Raw genomic sequence first — 25,217 nt, 5'->3', positions numbered from 1 at the left:
TTTTTGGCCGTAAGACCAATGAAGCTTTGATACCACTACTGGTTTTTCAAAAGATGGGGCAGCAAAAAGATTAAAAATATTCATTGAAAATGTCTCTCAATAATTTTATTAAGCATAACAAGACTTCAAATAGCCAATTAGGAACAAAAAAATCCACATAATTTAAAATCGAAAAACCTAAAATATCTCAACTAGCTTAAATAATCTAATAGAAATTTAAATTGAAATTCGTCATAAAAATACACAACTTATTACGCTAAAAAAGGTTACTGCAGTACTGAAAGCAACAAAATTTCAACAAGTGTCAATGATTGCCTTATTACTCTTATTGTATCGCCTGATAAAACAATGAGATTCCTACTCGATAACAAGTGATATATGATCTCAAATGAGATAAATATTGTGAAGAAGGATGTGATAAGAAAATAACCAAAGCCCGACAGGGTCGCCAGAAGCACACATTGTAAGAAGGAAAACCTGAATTCAGAAGCATCATCTGGTGGGAACTGAGAAATATAGACGGGATAAAAATAATGCAACTATACAATGACCAGCAATAGCTGCAAAAGTATGACATTACAAGATTACAGTGTACAGGAAGCATAGCCTATATCAACAGCGTCGATTTTCAGTGTGCATAGAGTTGAACACGATGAAGCTCTTCAAGGCTTATTTGTGATCTCCAGGATACCCAGGTAGCTTAGCATGACTAGTTCCACTCAAAATTCCAAATTCTTAGTATTACATCATCTGATCTCTAGGTAGCTTAGCATGAAATAATTCCGTTCAAAACTCTAGATGCTTTAAGAGTTCTATAATCTACATTAGAGCATTCTCAGTAAGTGCAAAGTCTCATCGATGATTCTCAACAAGAGTTGGAAAACATACTAGATGCAGCTGCCCATGGGCAGTGAAAATTAAGTGTTGCAATCACCAAAATCCTGAGATTCCATCTCTTCAGCTTCTCCAATGATAAGCTCAAAATTTAGTCTCAGATAACTTGAAAATTTTCCAAGGATCCCAGTACGATCTAACCCAAACTATATCTGCTTAGTCTTGGATTTGTCACAAAGTGATTTTGCTCACTATCAGGGTTCTATAATATAGGTCCAGTAGATATGCTGGAGTTCTTCCTGGGCAATGTCTCATGTATATGCACTTGTGTCAAAGTTATGACTGCCAAAATAGTAGATTGGCTATGCACCAAATCATCAGCAACAACCTTCGTGCATTGATCCATTGTCATGATAAATCATAACAGCAGCATATTTTGCAGTGTCGAAAATCATAAAACTAATTTGAATACCGAGCTTGGATACTGATAACATAGTTGCATTTCTTGCATTGCTAAGCTACAGAGACCCAGAATTTAACAAAACATCATAGTATATGCTAGCTCGACAACATGTCAAATGTGGTACTCCACAGTTTAGTGCTATAACTTCTCGTCGTGTCTGCAAGATCGCTCCACAACTCTTCAGAACATTATTATATACATACATGTATGCAAGATTGTTGCACAAACTTCTTAGAATAATATTATATACATAGCCTCGTTGATCCTAGAAATGCAACTAACTCATAAAAGAAACCGGAGATAATTGCCAATGCATAGGTGTTGACTGCATTACATTCCATGACAAATTCCTTGATCTTGCAAATCATCTTCATATATTCATAAAAACTAAGAGATATTCCATATACAAGATTGTATAGCAGCTCGCCAGACCATTATTATATACATACCCTTGTTGATCCTTGAAATGCAACCAACTCATCAGAGAAATTAGAGACATTAGCCACTTCACCGGCTGCATTATATTCCGGAAAAATTCCTTCATCACGCGAATCATCTTCATATCTTCACGGTTAAGAGATACTTTTAAGGTCAACTACTCATTTTTTCAATATTACTACTCCCGCAAACCAACAACACTTCTTTAATCAAAGATTCATGTGGTTGCAAACCAGCTTTTTTCATCTCATAGAGAACCTTTATGGCTTCAATACCGAGACCATTGTGTATACATCCCATCAGCATTGCATTCCAGCAGGCAATATTACTCTTATCCTCTCTCGCATAAAAAACCCTCAGTGCGTCCCTCAGCAACCCATATTTTCCATACATGTCAATCAAGCTACACTGCACGTAACCATCCATATCAAGTCCTACCTTGATAGAACTAGCATGAACCTGTTGACCACAATCCCTCAACTTCCCGCAAGCTTTAAGAACACTTGAAAATGTAAAACTATTTTTTTTAACTCCTTCTCTTACCATCTCCCTGAAAATTCTTATAGCCCCTTCAAACTGCTCCTCTTTGCACAAATTGCCAATTCTAGCTGTCCAAACAACTGTATTACAATGTGGAACATGATCGAACACATTGTCAGCGCTTTCTAGATAACCAAACTCTCCATAGAACTTGATCAAGAAACTACTCAAAGCCAAGCTTTCACAACTTCCCACCTTAATTAACCACCCGTGAATCTGTTTCCCAAGTTCTAAATTCATCATTTCCACACAAGCCTTAAGGACACAGACCAAAATCCCATCATCAATTAAATCACCACATTTACATAAGTTCACTGTCTCACTCTGCATTGCCAAAAACAAACGCAAAGCTTCTTCACACTCATCATTTTCAACACAACCCGCAATTATCGCAGCCCAAGACTTAGAATTTCTGAGGCGCATTTTATCAAACAGTTGACGCGCATGTTGAAAACAACCACAAGACACAAGCATCAACAACACACGGTTGAGTAGCGGCAAGCTAGGAATAACATCACTTTTACAAATATGGGTATAAAGTTCAACAGCTTTTAAAGGGTCACGTGATTCAGTGCATCCTTTGATAAGGGAAACGTATATGTCAACAGGTATGTTAAGGGCAAGACCGTCCATTAGACTTAAAACGTCAGAGATTGTGCATGTGGGGTTTGTAGTTCTCTTGGGTTCAGGTTTGATGGGTTGGTGCATTTTGTGGTGGGGTCTATGTAAAGGCAACTGAAATTGAAGGGGTGGGGGGTTGGAGATGGAGCGAGTAGTGATGGGTATCCATTTCTTGGAGTTTCTTGAAGAGGTATTGGTATAAAACAATGGTGGCTTTGGGTAGGATGATGTGATCTCCATCTGTTTTACAAGGATTCTTTAGTGGATTTCATAGTTGAAGAAATCAGTTCAATGCAAATGTCTTTCTATTCAGTTGGAATCGACTACCTTACAATTGAATTTTAATACCTATGCTTCTAAGCAATACGAGGGGAAATATTTCTCGGGGGTCGTTCGACGGAGAGATTGAAAAAATAATCCCAAACATAAAATTAGTTTGACTTGCCACGGAGTTTAAGAAAAAAGAAAAACTTTTAAAACTTGTGGTCTTAAAAGCTTAAGAGGTAAAAAAGTTATGGGGCCATGACATTTGTGTAGCTATAAAAACATCTCATTAAGTTTAAATGGGTAAAATGAAAGAGTTTAAAGTTGAATTATTTCCAAAATTAGAAATGTGTCATTTGTTTTAGAATAGGCTAAAAAGGAAAGTACATCATTTAATATGAAACGGATGGAGTATAAAATAATACTTGTGTTATTTAGGGGTGCTTATCGGGCGGATCGAACCGATAATTATGCTTAACGGTTATCGAATTATAAATATAGTAATTTGCTAGCCATCCAATAAGACAACGGTCGGATTGGTATCGGATTAACGATTATCGGGTGGTTTATTGGCTAAACCAAATAGAAATTTTTTGAACAATCCTAGTCTTATGAATACCAAACGGCCAAACCTGATAAAGTGACTAACTCCCCCGTTAGTATGTACTACATTTTAGTTTACCAGGCTTGTTAACATATGTTGCTACATGATAGAATCTGTTAATACTTTGTAGTTTGTACTGCACTAATGCATTTATTACAAGTATTCCTTTTGGTTGTTGTGACGACCCGAAGGGTCATCACCGTAGTTCTTCCTTGTTCCGCGCTTTCGAGGTCTTGAAAACCTCGCTTTTAGTTGCCTCGATTGGCGTGCGCAGTTCGGGCGCGTAGCCGGAAAGTTTCGATGTTAGAATATGTGAACTATGTGAAACATTTGATGAATTTTGGTACTAGTATGCATAATGTTGACTTCAGTCAATATTTTGGGTAAACGGACCCGGACCTGTGATTCGACGGTCCCGGAGGGTCCGTAGAAAAATATGGGACTTGGGCGTGTGCCCGGAATCAAATTCTGAGGTCCCAAGCCCGAGAAATGAATTTTTGAAAGAAATTGTTTTTCTGAAATTTGATATGAAAATTTGAAATGAAAAGGAGTTAGAAAATATAGGTATCGGGCTCGTATTTTGGTTCCGACGCCCGGTACAAGTCTTAAATATGTGTTAAGCACTATCTGTAAAGTTTGGCTAAAAACGGACGTCATATGACGTGTTTCGGACTAAAATGGAGAATTTGAGTTATGAAAGTTTCGAATGATATTATGGGATCGTGTGGCACGCCGTCCACTTATATATGATATTATGGGATCGTGTGGCATGCCGTCCACTTATATATGATATTATGGGATCGTGTGGCACGCCGTCCACTTATATATGATATTATGGGATCGTGTGGCACGCCGTCCACTTATATATGATATTATGGGATCGTGTGGCACGCCGTCCACTTATATATGATATTATGGGATCGTGTGGCACGCCGTCCACTTATATATGATATTATGGGATCGTGTGGCACGCCGTCCACTATATATATATATATATATATATATATATATATATATATATATCATGGGAACCGGAGTCTCTTCTGCTTATTTCCGATATTTCATTTTTATCTGTTACTCCCTGATAGCATGTCCCCTCCCAGTTTTACTTTGTATTATCTTGTTATTGTTTTCTTGCACTTGTTGTATATATATATATCTGTACAGGTTAATTGTGGTAGGTACTGTTTAGCCTCGTCACTACTTCGCCGGGGTTAGGACAGGCACTTACCAGCACATGGGGTCGGTTGTGCTGATGCTACACTCTGTGCATTTTTGTGCACAGATCAGGGAGCAGCTTACGGACCTCAGCAGTAGGATTTCTGGGAGCTGTCTTCAGTCCAGGGACTCTCGAGGTAGCCTAGCTGGCGTTCGCAAGCCGAAGTCCCTTTCCATGTTTTTCGTTTGTTCATCTTGTATCAGACAAACATGATGTATTTCCTTTCAGACATTGTTTGTAGTATTCCGTAGTAGTCTGTGAGCTAGTGACACCAGACCTTAGGTAGTGATGTGTATTAAACTTCCGCACTTTTGGTTTTCAGTTGCTTTAGATTTAAAGTCTTCCGCTTAAATTTTGTCTCGTTTATTATATTGTTTGAAAGAAAGCATGAAAGGTGTTTTAAATATTTGGCTTGCCTAGCTTCGATAGTAAGCGCCATCACGACACCCGTTGGTGGGAAATCCGGGTCGTGACAAGTTGGTATCAGAGCACTAGGTTACTCAGGTCTCACAACTCACGGACAAGCTCAGTAGAGTCTGAGGGATCGGTACGGAGACGTCTGTATTTATCCCGCAGAGGCTACGGAGTTAGGAAAACTTCACCTTGTTCATTCTTGTCGTGCGATTCTATTTCTCAAGTACTGATTGTCTTTCCACTCTGTTCTTTCGCAAATGGCGAGGACACGTGTTTCCTCATCTACCGCGCAACAGCCTGAGCCCCCAGCAGCAGCCCCTATTAGGGGCAGATGGCGAGGGCGAGGCCGGGGCAGAGCTCAGCCCCGAGCAGCATTTCCAGTGACGGAGCCTCAGGTCAATTTTGAGGAGGAGGTTCCGGCCCCAGCTGTTCCAGTGGGCCCAGCTCAGGTCCCGGAGGGTTTCATAGCCACTCCAGTGCTTCAGGACGCTTTGGTCCGACTGGTAGGCTTTATGGAGGGCATTTCTAGAGCGAGTTTGCTTCCCGTAGCTCCAGCTACATCTTAGGCTGGGGGAGGAGTTCAGACTCCCGATACTCGTACTCCAGAGCCGGTAGCTCCTCAGGCTCAGGTTCCAGCAATTCAGCCAGCTGTGGTAGCCCAGTCAGGTATTGCGGCTCAGTCCAGTTATGGTGCGGTTATGTCCACGGATGATTTGTGGAGGCTTGATCATTTCACCAAGCTCTTCACTACTACATATAGTGGCACTCCCTCAGAGGATGCTCAGGATTTCATATTCAGCTGTCATGAGGTTCTACGGACTATGGGCATTGTAGAGACCAATGGGGTCGACTTCGCCACTTTTTGCCTGGCAGGATCTGTCAAGACTTGGTGGAGGGATTTCTGTTTAGCTAGGCCAGCAGGGTCGCCATCATTGACCTGAGATCAGTTTTCAGAGTTATTTCTGGGGAAGTTTCTTCCAGTTACTCAGCGAGATGCTCTTCGCAGGCAGTTTGAGCGTCTCCTGTAGGGTCCTATGACGGTCACTCAGTATGAGACCCGGTTCATTGATCTTGCTCGTCATGCCATTGTGATACTCCCCACCGATAGAGAGAGGGTGCGGAGGTTTATTGATGGGTTGGCCCAGGTGATCCGTGTTCAGATGGCCATGAGTGCCGGTAGTGAGATTTCATTTCAGGAGGCGGCAGATGGTGCCCGCCGGATAGAGATGGCACTTGCTTAGGGAGGTGGTCATGGGTCTGATAAGAGGCCCCGTCATTCTGGTAGATTCAGTGGTACCTCGTCTGGAGGTAGGAATTCTTATGGTAGAGGCCATCCTTCGAGGCCCTTTCAGTCAACTCTCCAGGCTTCTCATAGTACACCAGGTGGTCGTGGTTCTCAGTCGCAGTATTCTGACCAGCAGCTATTCAGTTCACCATCAGCACCTATCAGTGCACCATCACTTCGTTATTCTCAGCAGCCGAGGGCTTGTTATACTTGCGGCGATGTGAGTCACATTGCTAGATATTGCCCTCGAGCTTCCAGCAGCTCGCAGCAGTAGGGTTCTCACCCAATGATCTATGCACCAGTTGCCCCACAGCCTGCCCAGCCAGCTAGAGGCGGGGGTAGAGGACATAGAGGTGGAGGTAGAGGTCTTAGAGGTGGAGCTCAGACCGCTAGAGGTAGGGGTCAACCAGCAGCAGATCGTCCTAGGGATATGATTCATGGAGGTGGGGCCCAACCCCATTGCTATGCTTTGCCAGCCAGGCCAGAGGCTGAGTCATCAGATGCTGTGATTACAGGTACTATTTTGGTCTGTGATAGGGAGGCTTCTGTGCTATTTGATCCCGGATCTACGTATTCATATGTGTCGTCCTATTTTGCACCCTATTTGGTTATGCCTAGTGACTCGTTGAGTATTCCTGTTTATGTGTCAACACCGGTAGGTGATTCTATTGTGGTCGACCAAGTTCATCGTTCTTGTATCGTAGTGTTTGGGGGTCTTGAGACCCGTGTTGATTTGTTGCTTTTGGACATGGTCGACTTTGATGTTATATTGGGGATGGATTGGTTATCCCCGTACCATGCTATCTTGGATTGCCATGCCAAGACCGTGACCTTAGCCTTACCGGATTTACCCCGTTTAGAGTGGAGAGGGACTTCTGGTCATTGTACCCGCAGTGTTATCTCGTATGTGAAAGCTCGGCGTATGGTCGAGAAGGGATGTTTGGCCTACTTGGCGTATGTTTGCGATTCTAGTGCGGAGGCCTCTTCTATTGATTCTATGCCCGTTGTTCGGGAGTTTCCTGAGGTTTTCCTTTCAGACTTGCCGGGTATGCCGCCCGACAGGGATATCGACTTTTGTATTGATTTGGCCCCGGGCACTCAGCCCATTTCTATCCCGCCATATCGTATGGCCCCGCCGGAGTTGAAAGAGTTAAAGGAACAGCTGCAGGATTTGCTTGAGAAAGGTTTCATTAGACCCAGTGTTTCACCTTAGGGTGCGCCGATGTTGTTTGTTAAGAAAAAGGATGGTTCGATGAGAATGTGCATCGATTACCGGCAATTAAACAAGGTTACAATTAATAATAAGTATCCACTGCCGAGGATCGACGATTTATTCGACCACCTTCAGGGTGCGAGGTGTTTTCAAAGATAGATTTGAGATCTGGCTACCACCAGCTGAGGATTAGGGCGTCTGATGTCCCTAAGACAGCATTTCGCACTCGGTATGGGCACTATGAGTTTTTGGTCATGTCATTTGGATTGACTAATGCCCCAGCAGCGTTCATGGAGTTGATGAACCGAGTGTTCAGACCTTATTTGGACTTGTTCGTGATAGTCTTCATTGACGATATTCTTATATACTCCCGCAGTCAGGAGGAGCATGAGCAGCACCTCAGAGTGGTCCTTCAGACCCTAAAGGATAGTCAGTTGTATGCTAAGTTCTCAAAGTGCGAGTTTTGGTTGAGTTCGGTCGCATTCCTGGGTCATGTCGTATCAGCAGCAGGTATTCAGGTAGACCCGAAGAAGATAGAGGCAGTCAAGAACTGGCCTCGACCAGTTTTAGCTACGGATATTCGGAGTTTCCTAGGGTTAGCAGGTTACTACCGTCGGTTCGTAGAGTGGTTTTCATCCATTGCAGCCCCTATGACCAGATTGACCTAGAAGGGTGTCCAGTTCAGGTGGTCGGACGAGTGTGAGGCGAGCTTTCAGAAGCTCAAGACGGCTCTGACTATGGCACCAGTATTGGTTTTGCCCACAGGTTCAGGGCCATATACGGTCTATTGTGATGCATCTCGTATTGGGCTTGGTGCAGTGTTGATGCAGGAAGGCAAAGTCATTGCTTATGCTTCGAGGCAGTTGAAGATCCACGAGAAGAATTATCCGGTTCATGATCTCGAGTTGGCAGCCATTGTTCATGCCCTGAAGATCTGGAGGCATTACTTATATGGCGTGACGTGTGAGGTTTACACCGATCACAAGAGTCTTCAGTATCTGTTCAAGCAGAAAGAGTTGAATTTGAGGCAGAGGAGGTGGTTAGAGTTGCTAAAGGATTATGATGTTACTATCTTATACCACCCGGGGAAGGCCAATGTGGTGGCCGATGCATTGAGCAGGAAGTCCGCCAGCATGGGTAGTCTTGCTTATATTCCAGTCAGCCAGAGATCGCTTGCTTTGGATGTTCAGGCCTTGGCCAATCGTCTTGTGAGGTTGGATATTTCTGAGCCTAGCAGAGTGTTAGCTTGCACGGTTGCTCGTTCCTCACTATTAGAGCGTATCCGCGAGCGGCAGTTTGAGGATCCCCATTTGTGTGTCTTGAGAGACACGGTGCAGTGTGGAGGTGCCAAGAAAGTAACCTTAGATGATGATGGTGTATTCAGATTGCAGGGGCGAGTTTGTGTGCCCAATGTTGATGGGATTCGAGAGTTGATCTTAGCGGAGGCCCACAATTCTCGGTATTCTATTCACCCGCGTGCCGCAAGGATGTATCAGGATCTGAGGCAACACTATTGGTGGCGTAAGATGAAGAAAGACATCGTTGCGCACGTGGCTCGATGTTTGAATTGTCAGCAAGTTAAGTACGAGCATCAAAGACCCGGTGGTCTATTTCAGAGGATTGCCCTTCCCGAGTGGAAGTGGGAGAGGACTACGATGGATTTCGTTACTGGACTTCCGATGACTCGGAAAAAGTTTGATGCAGTTTGGTTCATTGTTGATAGGCTAACCAAGTCAGCACATTTTGTTCCTGTTGCAGCCACCTATTCGTCCGAAAGGTTAGCCGAGATTTATATCAGGGAGATTGTTCGCCTTCATGGTGTGCCGCTATCTATCATTTCGGATTGGGGTACGCAGTTTACTTCTCATTTCTGGAGAGCGGTTCAGCGAGAGTTGGGCACCGAGGTTGAGTTGAGTACGACATTTCATCCCCAGACGGACGGTCAGTCTGAGAGGACTATTCAGATTCTTGAGGACATGCTCCGAGCCTATGTCATTGATTTTGGAGGCTCGTGGGACCAGTTTTTACTAAAAAATATTTGAATTTGAGATGAGAAAGTTATTTAATTTTTATCTATATTATATTAGAATGAGTGTGAATGAAATATATATTAAATTCGAACAAGCTAATAAAAATCCACATGATAATGTAATAATATTAAGAATTGAATAATATAATGTCAAAAATAAAGACTAAATAGAGAAAAAATAAAAATTCAGATTTCTATCATAGAGAAAAAGGGTAAAACTAATTTAAATTTGAGATAAAAAAGTCTTTTATATTGTGATAAGTAAAGTCATAATATGGGTAAGTCCATGTAACTCAAGTCTAATATACAAAATCAAAAACTTAAAATATTGAATAATAAAAATCAATTAGAGATAATGCAAGGATATTTATAAATCATAATTTTAAAAATAAAATAAAGTAAATATACAATACTTAAAAATATTATAAAAATTTAAAATTTTCAAGCAATATTTTAAATCAAAATGAATATTTATTTTATGATTAAGAAGTTATATATTTATCTATATTATATTAAAGAATAGTAGTTGATAATGATATTAAAAAAAGTTACAAATTAATGAAAAGCCACGTAAAACATAATAAGACTGTATATCAGATTAAAATAGCAAAATTACGTTAAATTATTAAAAATTTACTATTCAAAATAAAAGGGAAAGACTAGTTGAATTTGAGATTAGAAAGTTCTTAAAACTATGACGAGAATACTCAAATTATGGATAATACCACAAAATTGAAGTCTTATTTACGAAAAATAAAATAAAAAAAATAAAAAAATAAAATTTAGAAATAAAAATAAATTTCTATATTAGGTAATTTTACTAATAAAAATTAAAAATTAAATTTGTGTATTAAAAATAAAAAAGAAAGAAAATTTACATAAAGAAATAATATGACATTGAAAATATTGCTACAATATTCAGATATAATGTGTTTAAAATAATTAAAAAATATTTGTTTATGATTAAAATAAAATTTTAAAAATACAAAATAAAATTCCAATATAGGTAATGTTACTAATAAAAATTAAATTAAATGTGTATCTTGAAGCTAAAAAAGAAAGAAAATTTAACTACATCTAATACAAAAATAATTATAAGAGAACTCAATACATTTGGAACATAATAATCAAATAACTTAACTCAAAGTTTCAATTTAAAATAAAATATGATATTATTTTAGTTATAGGCGAAACATTAATATAAAAACTAACTAAAATATTGTAGTAGGGAAGAGAATGTAGAAAAAATAAAGGTAGTGTGAGGATACTTATACTTTAAATTAATTTAAAAATAAAAAAATTTAATTATTAAGATATATTTTAAATATTACTTATAAATTTAAATGATTAAAAATTTTCGAATAAGAGGTTACAAGCATAAAAATATACTAGATTTCAAGAATAAAACATTTATATTTATTAAAGACTATTAAAGGATAATAAGCAAGACATTAATTTAATTATTAAGCTAATAAAAAATTATATGATAGTATAATAAAATTAAATATTACAATAATACAATAACTATAAGAAAAGAACAAAAAAATGCATAAAAATGATGTGATAAATAAGACATATTTGACTTTAAAATAAAAAGAAAGTGATAGTAAGAATTTTGTTAAAATAATATTATCTAATGTGCTCAAACAAGACAGATCACAATATGACATGTTTAGTATTCTTTAATATTGACAGCGAAACGAAATACAAATACTAAAATTAAGGGTTATGCTACTACAAATATATATATAAAAAATAGATTGTCCGCTACGAGATTTGAACAATAATTTCGTATCCTGCTTCATAATTAATATCTAATGTTATATAATTTTTATCTCAGAGGTTTATATTTAAGGTTATTCGCACATGATTCAAATAACCTACATCACAATTTGACATAATTTTTATCCGCGCATTGCGCGGGTACTAATACTAATTTTATAGTTTAAAGCTGCCTTATATGTTCCTCTGTTTTTCTCCCTATTTTCTCTTTCTTCCTTTTACGCCATCAATTCATTTTCTCTTCATATTCTTCCAACAATAGCAATTCCTTTTATTCTTAAATTTTATCTTCCATATATCATTGGCAAGAAAATTAAGTAGAAAAAAGTTCTCGGTGAGTCTCTATCCCTTATTCAATAGAGAAATACTACAAAGTAGTGGATCCAATTTCATATATGAAAAGAAAAATTGGAACTTTATGTGTATGAATTCAAATTTTTAGATCTGAACTTTTGGTGCGTGTTTAAAATGTTCGAGTAAGCTTCCTAGATCTAAATTTTTATGTGTATTTGAATATCCACCATTATTGGGCTTGAAGCTTAATTTTATTTTTGAAGATTTCTTGTTTGATTCAAAGTGGGTGCAGTTAAATATTACTTATAGTACCTTCTGGAAGTTCATAATGAAATTTAATAGCATTTGGAGCTGATTTGAGGTCATTGAGATCGAAATTTTCAGCTGATAATCAAAGAACAACACAACTACCCAATAATATACCGCTACGATATACAATATGTTGTAGGAGTATATAGCTATAATGCAACAATATACTATTATAGTTTATAATATACTGCAATAATATATTGTAATAATCGAATAAGAACACAGTTACCTAATAGTATACCGTTACAGTATACAATATACTATAGGAGTATATAGTTATACTGCAACAATATACTATTATAGTATACAATATAATGTTATAGAATAATATAATAATATGCAATATACTGTAACAATATGTTGTAATAGTATACAATATACTATAATAATATATTTATTACCCGTAAATTCACTTGCCTTTTCCCTTTTAATTTGCTTTAAACTTTTACCCATCGTGAGGGGCAAATTCAAAGTGAGTAAGTTTTAATCAGTAGTCTATATATATATATATATATATATATATATATATATATATATATATATATATATATATATATATATATGTATGTATGTATATATATATATTATAGTATGCTATATAATGTAACAGTATACTCTTACAATTAGATCCTTTTAGAATTTTTTGAAATTTTTATTGACAACTGATTTTATTACAATTTAATAACTGAATTAATTTTCTTAATTCTTTGCGTACAATTGTATCCCCTGTTGATATATCTATATACTATACCTGTATCATGTGTTAGTTGATATTTTTTCGTTGTATTAGCTACATTTAATTTGTACACAATTTGATATTTCTTTAGTAATAGTATAAAAAAGGAATAATAAAAAATATTGAAAACAATAAATGAAATTAGATTATGAAGAGAAAAAAATATAAAAAAAGAAGTTAAATGAAATTAGAAAAGGAACAAAAGAAAAAATAAGAAGAAAACGAGAAAACAGAAAAGGAGAAAAGAAAAAAAAAAGAGCATAGAAATAAAAAAGAATTGGAGAATAAAGAAAAAGTTCCCCACAAAAACTACTATGGGTATGTTATGAATACAATTCTATTTAGAGTGAATGTCCATCTTGTAGAGAGTTTTACTTTGTGGTTAAGTCATTTTCCCCCTATAAATAGAGGGGTCTTACCCCATTGTAAATCATCCCAAAATTCAATAAGAATTTCCTCTCTCTCTTTCTCTGCAATATTGTTCTTCTTCTTTTATTATTTCATCACACGTTATCAGCACGAGACTCTACCGTCTCAAGAAGCTTTTGAGAAGGTTAAGGTATAACTTTTCTCCTCTTTTTAATTATGACTAACATTATGAAAAGAAAGTTCGTTGCCTTTGAAATTTCGGGCAAGAACTATATGACATGAGTGTTGGATGCTGAAATTCATTTAGATGCAATGGGTCTTGGAGACGCCATTAAAGACAAAACTAAAGCATCCACCCAAGACTGTGCTAAGGCCTTGATTTTCTTGCGACATCACTTTGATAAAGGGTTGAAAATAGAATATCTCACAGTCAAAGATCAACTTGTTTTGTGGAATGGCTTAAAAGAAATATATGACAACTTAAAGTTGGTCACTCTTCCACAAGCACGATATGATTGGGCTCATCTAAGGCTCCAAGACTTTAAGTCTGTTTCTGAATATAATTCTGCGATGTTCAGAATTACTTCTAAACTGAAACTCTGTAGAGATACTATCACTGATTATGATATGCTTGAAAAAACGTTTACAATGTTTCATGCCTCCAATATGGTCCTGCAACAGCAGTACAGAGAGAAAGGTTTCAAGAAGTACTCTGAGCTGATTTCTCTTCTCCTTGTGGCTGAGCGAAACAATGACTTGCTCATGAGAAATCACGAAAATCGACCCACTGGGTCTACACCATTACCTGAAGTGGATGAGGTGTATTCCCATTATACTAAGCGTGGAAAAGGCCGTGGCCCTATTCGTGGTCGTGGACGTGGTCATGATCGTGGCCGTGGACATGGAAGAAATTTTTCTGGTGTTAATCACCCCCCAAAGAAAAATAACCACCAAAAGTGGAAAGGGAAAGATGAGAAGTCAAAGGCAAATGGTTCAGAAACCGAATATTATCGTTGCGGTGGAAAAGGGCATTGGGCAAATATTTGTCGTGTACTAAGATATTTGGTTGAACTTTATCAAGCATCTCTAAATAATAAAGGCCCTGAAGCCAATTTTGTCTCTGACAATGATTTTGACATCACCCACTTGGATGTGGCAGATTTCTTTGAGCACCCTGATGGAAAAATAGACCACTTGATCGGTGATGGATCTGTGGTTAAAGAAGATTGAGTAGTTTGATTTTATTTTTATTTTGCTTATTTGTATTAGTTAGTGAATAAGCTAGTAGTCATTAGTATCAATTCGTATTATTTATTTTATGGAATAATGTTAGTATTCGTTTTAGACAATGTTTCAATTTTCTTAATATTCAAGGATTAATATATTATTTATTAGAGTAATATTGTGAGGTAAAAAAGAAAATTTAGTTGCTGATTTGGGTTTCGGATTTTGCTTTCTTCGCTTAACTTTGCTTCGATTCTCTATTTTCTTCTTGGCCTAGAGTTTCACAGCTACTCCTCTGTTGCAGAAACAAAAAGAGACTAGTCCCAATCTTTCTTTTAATTTTGTTAAATACGGTAAGATTATTAACTACCAATTTGTAATGATTTCGTTGATTTGTTTCCTTGTGCAAAAAGTAGCGTATGCATAGTATATTTTAACTTATATAACATTTATGCTGTATAATAGTTTTACTTTCTGTTTAATGTTAGGTAAATGTATACTGTATACATGTTCGTTGATGTTTCTTTTTCTTATGACGTTAATTCTTTATTATTTCACTTGTTTTATTCAGCGAAATTTGATAATACTTCACCTTTCGTGAAATTTCTTTGGACAGTGAGTACATAGAATTTTAAAGAATTTGATCTTGACAAGTACAACTTGTACATTAGACACCCATTAAATTTGTTGTAGTTGTATTAGTCATATAAGCAGTGTACTTATAATTACATTATTTTTAGTTACGTAATTATTTGCATCATAATGAGAGTTTGCTCGAAATTGCATTAAAGGGTTATTATTGAATCATTGGTTTAACTTTGTTTTCTGTCCTTTTCTATGAAAATACTAATGTTTGTTCACATATTTCTTTTGTATGTCAAACCATGGGAAGCAAATATGAATATCCCACAAAGCAAACTTGGATCAAAATTCAATTATAAAAATATTTGTTTAATTGATTCATGTACGACACATACAATATTCAAAGAGAAGAAATATTTCTCTCATTTAAGTATGTGTAAGACAGATGTTACTACAATTTCTGGTAGTAGTAATTTAATTGAAGGCTCTGGAAGAGATATTATAACTCTGCCCAAGGGAACAATACTTATTATAGAGAATGCAATGTTCTCCTCCAAGTCCAAAAGGAACTTGTTGAGTTTTAAAGATATCCGTCGAAATGGATATCATATTGAGAAGATAAATGAGAATAATCTTGAATATCTCATCATTACCAAGAATGTCTCTGGCCAAAAGAAGGTTATTGAGAAGTTCCCATCTTTATCTTGTGGCCTGTATTGGACAAGAATTAATGCAATTGAGGCACATTCTACCGTAAACCAAAAGGTTACTGATTCCAATACTTTTGTACTTTGGCATGATCGATTGGGACACCCTAGATCAATTATGATGAGACGAATTATAGAAAACTCAAATGGACATTCATTAAAGAATTTAAAGATTCTTTTAAATAATGAATTTTCTTGCATTTCTTGTTATCAAGGAAAGTTAATTATTAGACCATCATCAACAAAGGTTGGAATTGAGTCCCCTGCGTTTTTGGAACGTATACAAGGGGACATTTGTGGACCTATTCACCCACCTAGTGGGTCATTTAGATATTTTATGGTCTTAATAGATGCATCTTCTAGATGGTCCCTGTGAGCACGTGATTTTTGCCCTACAAGAACTATTCCCAAAAATTCAAAATAATTAGGAATTAATTAGTATTTTGATAAGCTAATTTGGTTTATAATTTAACTTAGAATTGTAGTTTTATTAATTAGGAAACAAAAGAAAAAGAAACAAACAGAACAAGAAAAAGGAAAATCGGAACTGGGCCGAAAATCCAGGCCCAAGCAAATTACCAGTCTTTTTAGCCCAACCCAATCCGCCACTGGACCAAACCAAACGACGTCGTCTTTGTCACGCGTAATCCAAACCGTTGGATTAAATCAATCCAACGGTCCAGATCACCCCTCTCATAACACGGCTTAACCCGACCCTGACCCGCTCCCTGAACCCGGTCCAACCCTCCACCCCTACTAAACCAAACGACCTCGTTTTGCCCTAAGAGACTGATCACAGCCGTTGGATTTTCGTAATCCAACGGCTTAGATTAATTCTTTAATCTAATCATACCAAAGCCCCCCCCCCCAAAAAAAAACCTCAAACCCGTTTCACTCACCCAAACCCTCATCCCCTTCGTCTCTCCCAATTCTCTCACCAGACAGCCCCAGAACCCTAGCAGCCGCCCCTCCATGCCACTGCCCATAACCCGGCGGCAACCACTCCAATGACCGCCAAAATCACACCCTTGAACCACCAAACCATCCCCTCTCCGAATCCATGCTCATTTTTCTTCGAATCACCCTCGAGCCCCTCGAATCTTAGATCAAAGAAATCAACCCAAACCCTAGTTCATCCAAATCGACCCCAAATCAACACCACATACCCCCGTGACTCCTTCATAACGAATTCATCATGGATTTCTTTCGAATCAGACCAAAGTTCGTCGAATATCAAATCTAAGTTCAAGCCTTAGAACCCTAAATTGGGACCAGTGCACAAGGGGGTCGTTCGTTTGGATTTCTTGGTTTATTCAAGTCTGTTTCAGCATAAAATAATGACGCCCGTTTGTTCTCCAACAAGAACAAACATTTGGCATGATGTTGTTTTGACTCAGCATGTCATTTCCCAGTTCGAGCCTGGCCGGTGAGTTTATTTCCTAGTTTTATTTACTCTGTTGTCGATCTTTCCCCGTCTCTTTTTCTTTTCTCTGGTCATTTTCGGATTGAAACTCGACCAGTCCTCTGTTTTGGCATTTTATTTATTCGACCATTTTGTTTATCAAGAACAAACGTTTGGCATTTTGTTTATTCTGTTGCCAATTCACTGTTTTGTTTGTCATAATATTTGGGGAATCTGTTCTTGGTCTCACAATTCTGTATAGTCAGTTGTGTGAAACCCTGCCTTGTTTAATAATTTAGTCAGTCGAACTGGTTCATTTCAACTTAATAGAACTTGTTCATCCCATGCTCGTGCGTATTGTTAAACAATGTTATGGACAATTTAGTGTTGTCTTGTTTCTTTTGCTGTTGGAATAAAACACTAAATTGGTTAATCAGTTGAGTTTTGTGAATTTGTTTGTTTTAGCTGTTGTTTGAATCTGTATCATGCTTGTTAGTCTGTTTAGGAATCATTAGTTAATGAAGTAAGGGTAAATCACTGAAGTGAAAGTGTTAAAATCAAGTGGAAGTCCATTCTGGTTGTCAGGGCACGCCTGAGTTTTAAATTCCGGCTGCCCATACACCTTTGAATTAAATAATGAAATTAGACACTTAGTGGTGGCTGTCAGGGAATATGATGGAAGAAATATATTTTTTAATGATCTAAGTATTAAAACAGATTGGAAAAGGGGTCTGTCTTAGGGTATAAAATACAAGGCAGACCTTAGAATACGGGGGTTCCTTTTTTTTCAATTTTTTGGAGAGAGTTTCCCTTCTTGAATCATTTTCTGAGAACTGGAACTCATAGAAAGATTTGAGGATCAGTTGTCTTGAGAGCTTTTAAAACTGAATTCTTCTACACTTTAGAACCTTAAGAGCTTGAGAGAGTGCTTTAGACAATCAGCTCACACTGTTACATTGATTGCAAGAGCAGAAATAGTTCAAATTTCTTTGTTCCTGTTCTGTACTTGGGTGTTCAGGACACTTGAAGGAACTTGGTGATTTATTTGAGGGTTGTTGGGTATTATCTGATTGTTGAAAGCCTGTTGGTGTTATTGCTTGTTGCTGCTACTGTTGTATTGTTGTGGCTGATCTCTTCTTCTTCTATTGTAACTGATTTCCAGGTACACAACTGTAACTCTGACATTTGTAAGCTGAAAACATGGAGTTCGAATATATGTGAAGAGTTGAAATTTTATTTTGGTTTCTATATGACTGATGTATTTAAATTATTTAGTCACTACTGTTAGTATATAGATCCCTGTTAGTATGTAGTAAGTGGACTGAAATGGAGTTGTATGCGATTTTTTTTTTAATATAGTTCATACTGAAACATGTTAGCATATGGTAACTGATCCCTGTAGTTAAAAATGAGCTTGTTGGACTGTTAAATTAATTGGGACTGTGACCGTTAGATTACTGGATCATTGGATTCTGTTCGACTAAGTCTGAATGTCAGTTTTTATGCCAATGGCTAATTTTGGAAAGTACCACATCAATTGAAAGGAAAAGGAAAGTGTAGAATGTAAATAGTATTGGAATTCAGTTAAAGCGTCGATTGTAGGCATTAGCTATAGTTAGTTTAGTGTGTGTGTTCAGTTTAAACACTTAAAGCTAGAAATAACTGGAATTAGCATTCTATTTTGGAACCTATGATATTGTGTTTGCATTAAGGGTCGTTGTTCAAATTGGTAATAGCAATCATGTAAATGTCGAACTAGATGTTAGGATGGCAGTGGCATAAGACGTTGGCTGGTTCGTTAGTTAAAAACATAGTTGGGGTGTCAATTGCATGTTTTGGAGATATAAAATCATTTTGCAAGTTGTTTACCTGCTTTCAGTGCATTATTAACTCGTTTTAGTTATAATAGGTAATGAATTAGTGAATTGGTATTAAACTAGTGGCTTAGAAACTTCATTCAGGATCATTTAAGTTAATATGAGCAATCTAGGTCATACCGTGGCCCAATGTATGGATCATTCGAATTTGGTAACAAGCCCACCCCCCCTAGGCCTCTAACATGCTTGCTAGCCAGATGCTTTGATCAAAGGCCCCAAAATTGGGCATTTTTAAACACGCAGGTTTATTTTAATATAGTAGTTCATAAATTAACTAAGTTTTTTTTATTATTATTAGAGACAATGATATTAAATAGAAAATCATAGTCGCTTTTAGATTTGCCTTTTAAATAATAAATGAGACGAGCCTCGATAAATAGAACACATAAGTCACGGGGCCCTCATCAAATGTATATTTGTAAAATTCCTTAGACTTCAGGATGGGCCGTTTAGCAAAAGTTCACGGCCTTCCCCAAAATGATAATACGCTAGTCGCTTTAGGCGCGCCTTTAATAATTTACTTTCTTAAACTCGGGTGCACATTTATGTGACCCAAATCCTAATCTCAACGGAGTCGAAATATGTCGATAACCACGGGTACATTGATGTGACGTGGTTCGAGATATGTTTTTCACAACGTTGCAATTCTCTGTTAAAATAATAATGATAATAATAAAAGTGGTTAAAAGTTAAAATTTACACATAGGTTCATAATTGTATAAAATCAGATAATTAAGCCGAATATGACAGTTGAGCGACCGTTCTAGAACCACGGAACTTGGGAATGCCTAACACCTTCTCTCGGGTTAACATAATTCCTTATCCGGATTTCTGGTGCGCAGACTGTTAAACAGAGTTAATCTTTTCCTCGATTCGGGATTAAACCGGTGACTTGGGATACCATAAATCTCCCAAGTGGCGACTCTGAATTAAATAATAAATCTCATTTCGATTGTCCTTTAATCGGAAAAACTCCCTTATATACTCCCTTCTCGGGGGTGTAGGAAAAAGGAGGTGTGACACTCTCATGTGTGCCTATTGTCATCTCGCAACCTCGCGTTTGCAAAATTAATGGCACAAATAATTCGATTATGGGCACAATTTCCCGATAATCCAATTAAGTCTATTAGACTTGATAATGCTGCTGAGTTTTCATCCCAAACATTTAATGATTATTGCTTATCAATTGGGATAAAAGTGGAGCATCTTGTAGCTCATGTTCACATTCAAAATGGTCTTGCAGAGTCTTTAATTAAACGTCTGCAATTGATAGCAAGACCATTACACATGAAAACGAGGTTGCCCACTTCTGTTTGGGGTCATGCCATTTTGCATGCAGCAATGCTAGTTCGTCTCAGGCCGATAAATTATCATAAATATTCCTCGTTGCAACTAGTTTTGGGTCATGAACCTAATATATCCCATTTAAGAATTTTTGGATGCACAGTATATGTGCCTGTAGCACTGCCATATCGCACCAAAATGGGTCCGCAAAGAAGGTTAGGAATATATGTTGGGTTTGAATCGCCCTCCATCATTCGCTACCTAGAAACATTGACAGGGGATTTGTTTACTGCACTGTCGATTCGATGAGACACTTTTCCCAAAATTAGGGGGAGAAGTTGGTGAAACCAAACGGGAAATTTTGTGGAAAAATCCATCATTATCTCATCTTGATCCACGTGCCTCTATTTGTGAAAAGGAGGTGCAAAAGATTATCCATTTACAAAGAATCGTAAATCAAATGCCAGACGCATTTACGGATTTGAAAAGGATAACAAAATCACATATCCCTGCAGAGAATGTTCCAATCCATATTGATGTCCCTATTGGACAATCTTCTAGTGTTATAGCTAATGAGTCAAAAACACGCCTAAAACGTGGCAGACCATTAGGTTCCAAAGATCAAAAACCTAGAAAAAAGAAAATAAATGATCAAAATGACACTACGAAAGAACCGCATGAAGAAATCCACGATTTAATAAATTCTGAGATTCATGAGAAATCCACTGAGTCCGAGGCTTAAGAAAATAAGAAACTATCAATAAATCCAATCGATATTGAGACAAAGTTGAATCGAGTGGATATAGTGGTGGATTATGTCTTTGCATATAATGTTGCATCTAGCATTATGCAAGAAAGTGAGGATCTTGAACCTCAATCTGTTGGAGAATGTCGACAAAGACTTGATTGGCCAAAATGGCAAGAAACAATCCAATCAGAGTTGAACTCACTTGCAAAACGTGAAGTTTTTGGGCCTGTAGTCCAAACACCTAACGGTGTTAAGCCTGTTGGCTATAAATGGATTTTTGCATGCAAGAGAAATGAGAAAAACGAGGTACAAAAATATACGGCACGCCTTGTTGCACAAGGATTTTCACAAAGGCTTGGTGTCGATTATAAAGAGACATATTCACCCGTTATGGATGCTATAACTTTCTGTTATCTCATTAGTTTTGTTGTCCATGAAAAGATTGACATGTATTTAATGGATGTGGTTATCGCCTACCTTTATGGCTCACTTGATAATGAGATATATCTGAAAATTCCCGATGGATTTAAAATGCCAAACGCAAATAATTCAAAGTCCCGGGAAATATTTTTAATCAAATTGCAAAGATCGTTGTATGGTCTAAAGCAATCAGGACGAATGTGGTATAATCGTCTTAGTGAGTATTTATTAAAGGAAGGCTATATAAATGATGCCATTTGCCCATATATTTTTATAAAGAAAACAACATCGGAATTTGTTGTACTTGCCGTATATGTTGATGACATAAACCTTATTGGAACTCCTATAGAACTCTAAAAGGCAATTGATTATTTAAAGAAGTAATTAGAGATGAAAGATCTCGGAAAGACAAAATTATGTCTTGGTTTGCAAATTGAACATTTGGCAAACGGAATTTTTATTCATCAATCTGCCTACATAGAAAAGGTATTGAAATGGTTTTACATGGATGGAGCACATCCATTAAGTACACCGATGGTTGTTCGATCACTTGATGTGAATAAGGATCCATTCCGGCCTCAAGAAGAGAATGAAGAGGTACTTGGTCCTGAAGTACTATATCTTAGTGCAATTGGTGCACTAATGTATCTTGCTAATACTACAAGGCCTGACATAACTTTTTCAGTTAATGTCTTAGCAAGATATAGTTATGCTCCTACAAGGAGACATTGGAATGGAATCAAACACATATTGTGGTATCTAAAAGGGACTACCAATATGGGCTTATTTTATGGCAACAATTGCAGTCCCGATCTAGTTGGTTATGCTGATGCTGGGTATTTATCTGACCCACACAAGGCTCGGTCTCAAACAGGTTATGTATTTACTTGTGGAGGCACTGTCATATCTTGGCGATCGACTAAGCAATCAATTGTGGCTACTTCATCTAATCATGCTGAGATAATTGCTATTCATGAAGCAAGTCGAGAGTGCGTGTGGTTGAGGTCTATAATACATCTTATTCGAGACAAATGTGGTTTGAAATGTGACAAGTTACCCACAATTTTGCATGAAGATAATGCAGCATGCATAGCTCAATTGAAGGGGGGATTCATAAAAGGAGATAGGACAAAACACATTTCACCAAAGTTATTTTCATACATGATCTTCAAAAGAATGGTAATATCAATGTGCAACAGATTCGTTCAAGTGATAATATGGCTGATTTGTTCACCAAGTCTCTACCGACGTCAACCTTCAAGAAGCTAATACACAAGATTGGGATGCGAAGGCTCAAGGATGTGAAATGATGCTCTCATCAGGGGGAGTTTAATGCGTATTGCACTCTTTTTCCCTTACAAGATTTTGTCCCACTGGGTTTTCCTTGCAAGGTTTTTAACGAGGCAACCAAAGGGCATATAGTTAGATATGTGTACTCCTTTTCCTTTTCTAGATTTTTTTTTCCCATTAGGTTTTATTTTAGTTAAGGTTTTAACGATGCACATTACTTATTGAGTAGACATTCAAGGGGGAGTGTTATGAATAAAATTCTATTTAGAGTGAATGTCTATCTTGTAGAGAGTTTTACTTTGTGGCTAAGTCATTTTTCCCCTATAAATAGAGGGGTCTTACCCCATTGTAAATCATCCCAAAATTCAATAAGAATTCTCTCTCTCTCTCTTTCTCTGCAATATTGTTCTTCTTCTTTTATTATTTTATCACAGGGTAGGAAATGTAATTAGTTTATGGGTAAAAAAATAAATGGGTAAACAAAGGTAAATAGTTTTGTTTTTGTAGGTAACTGTGTCATTCTCCCCAAAAATTAAGCACATTATACTGGACAACGTCATAAAAAAATTAAAAAATATTTTTTTATACTTGGAGATAAGAATATAACAAACAAAAAACTTGTATCCCGGTAGATTAGTTTGACTAGCATATAAAGTTAGCCAATCTTTTTGTGCTTATAAATTGATTTGACTAATTTATAAGTTTAGTCAATTAAACAAGCTTCTAGTCTATTTTTAGATAAGCACAAAATAAAAGGGCAATTAGTTATAAGCACAAAATAAAAGGTTAAGTATAGAAAAGTAATAAAAAAACAGTTGGAGAAAATGGCTCATTAATTTCGCAAAAAGAAAACCCAGCAAACTCCTCTTAGCTTCGTTATAATTTGCAAAAGTCGGACAAATTCTTCATGTTCAGAATCGATTACTGAAGTCTACCTTTTATAAGAAAACTGCTTCTATTCCATTTATAATAATATGTTGGCTTAACATAATTTCTTGATTCTTGAGCCATCTTTACATTAAATGCAATGTAGTATTTTCAAAGACAAAACAAAACATATATAAAAGGAGATGAGATTTGTTAGAGAAGAAAAGGAAACTGAATTGTTTTCGTTTTTTGGTCTCTGTTATTATCAGACTTTGTTTTTCCAGGCAGTAGCAGTACTACTTTATATAAGTTATGTTTCTCTCTCTATATATATACACACAATTATTCACATTTGTTGTTTATGTTCCTTTACAAATTCATTTACCTAAATTTTTGATTTAATATCTCTTCCTTTCCATTGTAAGCCCAGATATATTCAACACTTCCCTGACCAATGGCTAAGCTAGAAATCTATACAAGGGAATTTCATTATAAAGTTATTAGGCCCAAGTTATTAATTTTGTCATTGAAGCGTTATTGGCTACATTCATATATAGCCGTTTTCGTATTCATAATTTTTTACAAATTGTGGAGTATAAATTGTATTTCATGGTTTTGAAAAAAAAAATATTTCCAAATATGTTGCAAAAAAAAAACAAACCAAAACAACTTCATCTTCAAATAAAATTTCAGTGAAATTTCGAATTTGAAAAAAAAAATCTTGGAATTTATGTCCAAACGCTTGCCTAATCTCTTAAACTAAAAATAGTCGACGGATGTATAATTCATATATAATATATGTATAATTATATATAATCAATGTATATTATCGAGAAAAAGTAAACATTGAATCTTACCGGCTATTTATGTAATTCCTTAATTGTTTACTTTGTTGAAATTTAGAAAATCTAGCTGCTTCCCCTTAAAAAAAATATTAAAAAATCAAGTGAATCGATAAGAGTACATTGAAAAGTGAGATGTGACAAAAATCTAGCACAAATGGAGTAAAATTTAAGTTAAACGACTACTGTATTGCATTCGAACAACTATGATTGGTTCCTTATCAAAGAGACACCTAACTTCATCTTATTTCTTTCTCATTTTTCTTCAAGTCAATAATGTTATCAAGATAATGCACAAAAACTCTTCTTTTTTTTCCTCCCAATTTCAAGTCTCTGTTTTAATAATTATAAGCCATCTTCTTTTTGAAAGGAAAATAAACCAACAAGTTTAATTAACCAATTAATTATACAGGCTTCTAATCTTATATATATATATATATATATATATATATATATATATATATTAAAGCAAGAAAGTTTGCCTTCTCATTTAGCCAAGTGGCGAGTTATTAAAAAGCCAAGTGACAACCTATTAACAAGACATTTGATATATATATATA

At 36.4% G+C, this 25,217-nt stretch overlaps 2 protein-coding genes across 2 annotated transcripts; one reads left to right on the top strand and one right to left on the bottom strand.

The window, feature by feature from the left end:
* Positions 1-492: 492 nt before the first annotated feature.
* Positions 493-2,908, bottom strand: LOC104224436 (pentatricopeptide repeat-containing protein At1g31790). Its single transcript, XM_070155312.1, has 5 exons — positions 1,932-2,908; positions 1,747-1,861; positions 1,606-1,665; positions 1,223-1,352; positions 493-560 (listed from the first exon to the last, which is right to left on the bottom strand). Exons 1-5 carry the CDS (start codon positions 2,906-2,908, stop codon positions 493-495), a joined length of 1,350 nt encoding a protein of 449 aa, XP_070011413.1.
* Positions 2,909-13,726: 10,818 nt separating this feature from the next.
* LOC138876397 (uncharacterized) lies at positions 13,727-14,644 on the top strand. Its single transcript, XM_070155311.1, has one exon. The coding sequence runs from the start codon at positions 13,727-13,729 to the stop codon at positions 14,642-14,644; it is 918 nt and encodes a 305-aa protein (XP_070011412.1).
* Positions 14,645-25,217: the final 10,573 nt, after the last annotated feature.

This window comes from Nicotiana sylvestris, chromosome 8, assembly GCF_000393655.2.
Source record: "Nicotiana sylvestris chromosome 8, ASM39365v2, whole genome shotgun sequence".
In the NCBI taxonomy this organism is placed as follows: domain Eukaryota; kingdom Viridiplantae; phylum Streptophyta; class Magnoliopsida; order Solanales; family Solanaceae; genus Nicotiana; species Nicotiana sylvestris.
Note: the sequence above shows the minus strand (reverse complement) of the source record. Positions and strands in the feature narration are given on the sequence as shown.